The sequence below is a fragment of the Rosa rugosa genome, chromosome 2, assembly GCF_958449725.1.
Source record: "Rosa rugosa chromosome 2, drRosRugo1.1, whole genome shotgun sequence".
Taxonomy (NCBI): domain Eukaryota; kingdom Viridiplantae; phylum Streptophyta; class Magnoliopsida; order Rosales; family Rosaceae; genus Rosa; species Rosa rugosa.
In genome coordinates, this window is record NC_084821.1 from 54,175,438 (window position 1) to 54,183,182 (window position 7,745).

Consider the following 7,745-nt stretch of genomic DNA (forward strand, 5'->3'; position numbering starts at 1 on the left):
ACTTTATTCTCTGTGTAGTCATCATATATTTTCACCAAATAAAGTCAATCCTCAAAATAAAATAAAAAATAAAAAGTAACCACAAGATTATTAAGTTTTTTAATCTCAACCATAATTATTCGTCAAGGGTGAGTAACCACAAGATTCATGGTCATTAGTGACCAGGTTTACATCCTTATCAAAACTGATGACCACACAGATTTGATTTGTAACCCTGTTGTTTTTCACCAACCAAATTAAAGCATGCATATAAGAAAACTCATTCTACTTTCCAGAAACGCTTGTTCTCGAATTGTCTCAATTTGCCTGTATAAACAACATAAAGATTATTAAGTGTTTTAATCTCAACCATATATTATTAGTCAAGGGTAAGTAACGATATGGTCATTAGCAACCAGGTTTACATCCTTATCAAAACCGATGACCATACATATTTGATTTATAACCCCGTTGTTTTTCACCAACCATTTAAAGCATATAAGAAAACCCATTCTACATTCCAGAAACGTTTGTTCTTGAATTGTCTCAATTTGCCTTTTTTTTTTTTTTTTTGAATAAGTGATCTTTCATTAACAAGGTCCTCAATTGAGGTGTTTACAATCTTCATTTAGTACATCTATGATGCAGCTAGGCATCTGATCAAGCCAAATTGTGCTATTTTGTGCCTCAAAGCCTGTACCTGCAAGCCTATGGGCAACCATATTACAAGAACGTGGTGCATACTGGATTTGGACCGAAGAAATAGTTCTTGCAGCTCTCTTAATGTCATCCATAAGACCACCGTTTGCTAGCAAGGAATGATCAGGGCACAAGGCTTCCACTATTGCCTCAGTGCAATCGGATTCAACAACAGCATTCTGAATATGAAGTGAGGCAAGTAAATCAAGGCCAGCACAGATAGCGTATAACTCACATTGTTTTGGGGATGCTGTGTGAGCAATAGGAATGGCAAAGGCCGCAACAAATTGTCCAGAAGAATTGCGTAAAACTCCTCCAATGCCACCCTTGGTTTGGTCGGATAGGAATGCAGGATCAACATTTAGCTTGAAGGCTCCATTCTCAGCAGGTTTCCATCGTTGTCGTTGTTGTTTAACATGAGATAGCTGATTGGTGGTTCTGGCTTTTTGGAATTCATCCAACCATGTAAAGCTGCTTAACAGAATATCTTGAGCAGATTGTTGAGTGTCATTCCATAGAGAATTGTTACGATTTTTCCATATGGCCCAGATGATCATTAACAACTTCACAAAAATGTCAGGTGTTAAACTAAGAGCCCTTTCCAACATCCATTCCTTGAAATTCAAAGAGGGAAGTATAGTATTCTGCAAGTTCAAAGGTGCATCATGTAGAATTGTAGATGCTATGGCACACTTACAGAAGAGGTGACTTGCATCCTCAATGTGGTAATTGCAAAGAAGACAATGTCAAGGGCCATCATACCCCTTCGTTAGAAGTCGATCTCTTGTTGGAAGAAGGTTGTTGCTGTTTGGCTCCAATTTTGCTGCAGCTGGTCAACAGTCTCTTTTCTGCGCGGGAGTGCCAGCACCGTTCTAGTGTGGTCGTCGGGGGTGTCCCTTGACCTGACTTCTTTCAAGCTATTGTAGACGAGGAGAGCATCAACCTCGTCGTGGGATTCTTTATGCCTCGTGGTGAGGACTTTTGCTAATCTTCTTGAAAATCACAATCGATACTCGATGTTGTAGATCGAGCAGAGCGAGAACCACTGGGAAGTAGAGAGAACTTGCTAAAGCGTGACTTTAGCTTGGCTAGTTTGCGAGGGCGTTACCCTTTCTTGGCTGGTTCCGTAACCGTTGTGGTCGTGGTACTACAATCGGCTCCCGAGGAGACTAGGACCGAAGTACGTAGACAGAGGGTTTGGTGGCACTGAAAGTCGGCTTCTGAGAAGACTAGGACTAGGAGTGTGATCACCGGTAAGAGAAAGAGAAGGAGAGGAGTTGCTCTTAGAGAGGTTTGCTCTAGAGAGACTTAGATCATCTTAGAGATGTATTGATGAGTGAATTGTGTCCCTTAGTGTTTCATTGTAACCTCTATTTATAGGCTACCATGCCAAAGTGTTTAGCATTAAACAAATGATAGTGGAGCATTAATTGGAGATAAGAAATGATGAATTTTGGAGATAAGGAAGCATAATTGGAGATAAAGAATGATGAATTTCTGAGATAAGGAGATAAGAGGAGGCATAATTGGAGATAAGGAATGATGAATTTTGGAGATAAGGAAGCACTTTTGGCTTCTTTATTCCTTCAATTATATCTCCATCAAGCATTCCGATTTTGACCGTGACTTCTTCATAAAAAATGTTCCACTATGAGTGTAGATCATCCTGGTCAAAGTTCAGAGTTTTTGATATAGTGGTTGGGCCGGAAATGCTGCTGGACCTCTTACAGGCCCAGTTTTCCAGTTTTGCTTCTGCAGAAAATTGGACTGATTGTTTGAAGGCGTTCCACTCAAAACTAGCTCTGGCACTCTTCATAATAAATGATCCTTGGGCTTTCTAGATTTAATCTGGAAAGTTTCAGCTCATTTGAATTTTGTTTGGTTAGTCTGCCGCCCCTCCTTCCTTGTTTAGCTCGGTTTCTCCTAACCGAAGTAGGAAAATGTGCTAAAGTTGACTTTTCATGCTTCCATGCTTCCATAGTAGGCTTTATTTAGCCTTTAAATATATATTTCGAACTTGTCGACAATATATAGCTTGAGCCACTGACATTGGCTCAATTTCTCCAAGACGTGCCTTGTTAGGCCAAAATGCTCATTTTGGGTCCAAACATTGCCCGCCAGACCTCGAAGTCAAAGGTCTTTGTCTTGACTGAAGAGGTCTTGAATCAGCACTACTATTATAATGTTGTCACTCCAAAACCACTTGTATTGGCTTGACTGTTTCCATATAGGCCTCTAAATAGGCCATAAAGCTTGAATGCCATAATCTGAAATGCCTTTGTCATGAACTAACGCTTCCTTTGCCAACTTTATTGCCCCTCATGGATCTAGCGAAACTTGGGCAGGTTGTAGGCAATCAAAACTTTAGCGTGCCCCCCATGCGAAGGAGGCTGCTTTTGATCGCGAATGAGGATCCTTCTCTTCCTTGGTGGTAGCTTCGCCATGTGTATAGCAACAAGTATCTGCCTTGTTTGCTGGCTCTCTGTTGATTTTCTCAAATGTAGGTGTTGGAGCCGCTTTCCTGGCTAGATCAAGGCCAATAGTACTTGGCGAAATAAGATGCAAAATAGCAAACTGTTTGCTTTCATTTAATCCTTCGCGAGTCTTATGCCAAAGAGGATGATTGGATCATGGCTATCGTCATCATGACGTGTGACCAAGTGAAACCACCATATTTTGCTGCAACTTTAGCATCTAAAACCGCATCGGTTTTAATCATGTTTTATTTAAAAAACATCAGGCCACTATGCTGGCCCTGCGGTGGTAGGAAAATGTGGAATATCTTCACTGTCGCCTTATATGCGATTCTCAAGATGGAATAATGATTCATTAATTATCAACTAGGGCCACTCACTGGCCCAGCTAATAAATTAATCTCCAAAAATATCTGAGCTATAAATCAAGGTGTATTGGAGAAGTATCTTCACTGTCGCCTTAGATGCGATTCTCAAGATGGAATAATGATTCATTAATTATCAACTAGGGTCACTCACTGGCCCAGCTAATAAATTAATCTCCAAAAATATCTAAGCTATAAATCAAGGTGTAATGGAGAAGTATTCCTTGCGACCTAGAAATGACATCCAAGAAACCATTCGTTATCGATCAGGCAGATGAAATCACTGAGAAAGCCGCATTCACCTGGCGGACTAACATGAGTGTTCGATGTAGAAGTCAGACTGGAAAGGAGAGAAGTCGACTGATGGGCTTTGGTGGCGGTGATAGTCAAGCGAGTCTGGGTCCCACACCTCGCGATCGTTTGCCAGATGATGTTATGGCCTATTATGGGCTTCCCATCCAACCGTCCCATAGCGGCTCTTCGGCAGGTGCCTGGTGATTTTAGCAGTTGGGGACCAAGGAGGAAAGAGGGCTACTAGCCTACCGTCGCTCCCGAGGAAAATGTTTGGTATCAGGAGGTCCGAGCGAGAGATTTGGCCCGATGGGATGCGGTGGGTATCACCCAAACCATCGATCTATGCTTCTGTCTTCCCAATAATACTAGCCCTGCACCGCTAGCCGCCGCTCTTTGCTTCTGGAACACCTCCAGCAATACAATCAATTTCCAGTTTGGGCAGATGAGCATAACTCTGCTGGATGTTCTTACCATCACGGGGTTGCCCATTGACTTTGACCCCTATGTGCATGGTCAGTTTGATGGCATTCAATTTTCTTTAAGAATGGATATGGCTGGTCGAGGGCATCACAGCAGATCCTACCCATCCTGGCGCGACTATTACTGCTCCCAGCGTGACCATACAGGAGGTATCGCATTCCTGGAATTCTGGCTTTGCAAATTTATCTTTGCACTTCTTCCAACAAACCTACTGGGCCTTGGAATTCTCTGGCCACTGCTCTCTACAATGGTATTTGCGTTAGCCTTGGGCAACCTGTATTTGGTGCGTTATATCGCTCCCTTTATAGAGCCGTAATGCGCCCATTTGATACCGACATTAGTGGGCCCTTCTGGATCCTTGCCTTTTGGCTGCAGATTTATTTCCCTCTCTTCCGTCGCGGTGATATTCCAAAGGAACCTCCAGTTGATTCCCTTTTGGGGAACTGGCTTTGCCACAACGTAAGGTATCGAGCTCCACCCTACTCCGAGTGTTTTATTTACTTGTACTTGCTGGGAGAGATGCCGGACCCAAAAATAGTCCTTTCTAGGCAATTCCCCCCTCCCCTTGATGATGGCTTTCTGCCCAGTGGACGGGATCATAGCGAAAGAGCCCTCCTGGCCTTTCGTTGCGCCATCTCCTGCTTGGATATTCGTCTTGCCACCGACCGCGTAAGTTATGAGCTCTATGCCCCTAACCACTTTGCTCGCCAATTTGGGTTGGCCCAGTTGGTACCCTAGCCTCTGGTTGATTCTGCCAATTACTACACCTCTTGGCGGAGATTAGCCCCGCCTGGGTCTGCCCCCTTTCAGAGTCAGTTTACTTTGATAGTGATTCCCCCTTGGGTCAGAGCGCTATACCCCCTCAACGATGTCGATGATGACTATGCTGATTGGTGGAAAGAAGTGTCAGTGAACTGTTGGGACCTGCCACATGACGAACTCTTCGTCCTGATCTTTCGTGGCATGAGTAGTCCTGGTCCGGAGGACCGCAAGATTCTTGAGCGCTTCTCCAACCCTGCAGCACAACCCTCGCGACCTATTCTACCTTCTCGATCATCGCGTCTAGGGATACAAATCCACTAGCCTAGGGCAACAGTAAGTTTTTGTCTTTCTTCACCATTCCTTTTCCTTGTGTTGATTTTCCCGCTGTTATTCCAGAGTGTGTTTTGCAGCAAACTACCCGGAGCAGGACAACCTCTGTTCAGGCCGAGAAACAAAAGGCAATAGCAGAGAAGACTTCTGAGGGAGAGTCTTCGCATGATGAAGATCCCACTGAGGTAATTTGGTTAAGAACGATCCCAAATTTACAGATGATGTTTCCCCCCTTTTTGAGTTATGACTCTTTTCTCGTACAGGCCACTGCTGTCTTTGATTGCAAACGCGATCGAGCTCAATTCGTCGAAGAGAGTTTTGAAGATGACGAACCTCTGGGAATGCGATTGGTAAACTCCGGCCCAGTCCTATCCTATTTAAATTTTAGAATCTGGGCAGGATCTTCACTATGTATCTTTTGATAGGTCCGTCAAAGGACCACTGATCCCTCTCGCCTGAGCGAGGCTGGACCTTCAGCCACTACAGAAGAGCCAATTCTCTCGCTAGTTCAAGTATCAACTAACCCCGTGGCACGTCTTCCATCTCCCACATCTACAGAACATCTGCAAGGTCCTACCATTCTAATAACGATCTCTGATGACTACTCCTCGGAGGATGAAAGCGTGGAAAGCCACTCTGAGACTTCTGCCGCTTATAAGGAACTGATGACGACAGAGATTCTTGCGGCACTAGAGGTCCAAGAGGTGAATGAGGCGGGGCCTCTTCCTCTTGGTGACCACGTACCAGATATTGACCTGACAGCTCGAGAGGTAAGCCACTGTTAGCCAATGCTTTCCATTTCCCTTTAGATCCAACCCCGCTCTCTGACATTTCTGAACCTGACCAGGATTCTGTTTGTACCGAGGAGGTGGCTGCAAACGCTAAGGGTCCTATCGGCGAGACAGTCGCCCCAGAGATGGAAAATGATACTGACGGTGGTGGTGCCCCCCAAGTTTCGCGAATAAATGAGACAACCGTCGAAGCCGAGGGCTCTGTGCTTGAATCTGCTCCACTTGCCCATGGTGAGCCACGAGTTGAGTTTCCAGATTCTCCTGTAGCTGAAGGGACATACCAACCTGTTGAAGATGAAGAAACTGAGGAAGCTGTCCACCCTTTTGCATTGGTGGTTCGTGATCCTGTGGCGCTTCCGCTGCCTCCTCCTCCTACCAGATTCGAGAGATTGATGAGGGTGTTAGAGGTAACTCCTCCTTCTGCTGTGGATGAGGCTAAGATGGTGCTTCACGAACATCTGGGTCCTCGGGTATTGGAGACTGACATCCTCCCGCGAGTCTTGGAAGCTCTAAGGTATCTTCGCCAGGAGAAGGCATTGACTCCGTGGCAATTTAGTGATATCGACGATCTGCTGAATGAACTTGGTAGGGCCCGCCAACTTCAACCGGCCGCGAACGCCCAGGCTCACGACACTCGAGAGGCTTTGAATAGCCTCTCTCGAGAAATAGACATCTCTCGCGGTATTTTAAATGAGCGAACCATCCACCTGCAGGAACTACAAATCCAAAGGTCCGACTTCAAACTTCGGATCGAGGACCTCCATACCGGTTTAGCCTTTGTTGAAAATGCGATTGCTGCAGAAGAATCCCAACTTGATGAACCTTTGGCTGCTTCTGAAGAAATGGGCCGCAACCTGGCCCGTGTCAGAGAACGGGCCACTCAGGCCGAAGCTAGTGCTATTGCGGCGAACCTCCGCGTGGAGGAACTTTGTTTGAAATTGAGCTTTGCGGGCCAATCTCTATAGGCCCCCTCGAAAACCATTCGATCTCCTCACATGCTATTAATCCTCTCTTTTCCGAGATTTAAGGCATTAATCACTCGTTGAAAAACAACGGTCGTGAAAAAATAATCTCGTGAATAGAACAGTTACCTCCTCGAAAACCATTTGGTCTCCTCACATGCTATTGATCCTCTAATAATAGCTAACTCCTCAAAAACCGCTCCTCACATGCTGCTAGTCCCTTTTTTCCCGAGATTTGGAATTACTAATCTCGATTTACTGACATCAGTTTTGAAACTGAGCTTCATCCAAGGGTGGGGATTTGCCTGAAGTCCCTATAAATAGTTGTATTTCGGGAAGGGAATACTCACAACAACTTTTCTGAAATATTCAAGAAATGGCCTTTCAGTCCTTGCTTCTTTTTCTCCTTCTTCACAAATCTTCCCCTCATGAAATGACCTTTAGCCTTTAAATTTTAGGCTTTATGGCGTAATCTTAAGCCTAGGTTAGGCCTTATGGCGTAATCTTAGGCAACCCCTTGTTTCGTCCTTCTGGAATCCTGCAACGACAATGCTAGGCTTCAGATTGGTTTAGAAACACGAGGGGGCTCCGAGTGTGGGATCCACGATC

At 44.9% G+C, this 7,745-nt stretch overlaps 1 protein-coding gene across 1 annotated transcript; it reads right to left on the minus strand.

Annotated features, from left to right (window-relative positions):
* Positions 1-259: 259 nt before the first annotated feature.
* LOC133731031 (uncharacterized) lies at positions 260-1,435 on the minus strand. The gene is made up of 3 exons (XM_062158508.1): positions 1,376-1,435; positions 680-1,322; positions 260-306 (listed from the first exon to the last, which is right to left on the minus strand). The coding sequence occupies exons 1-3, from the start codon at positions 1,433-1,435 to the stop codon at positions 260-262; spliced, it is 750 nt and encodes a 249-aa protein (XP_062014492.1).
* Positions 1,436-7,745: the final 6,310 nt, after the last annotated feature.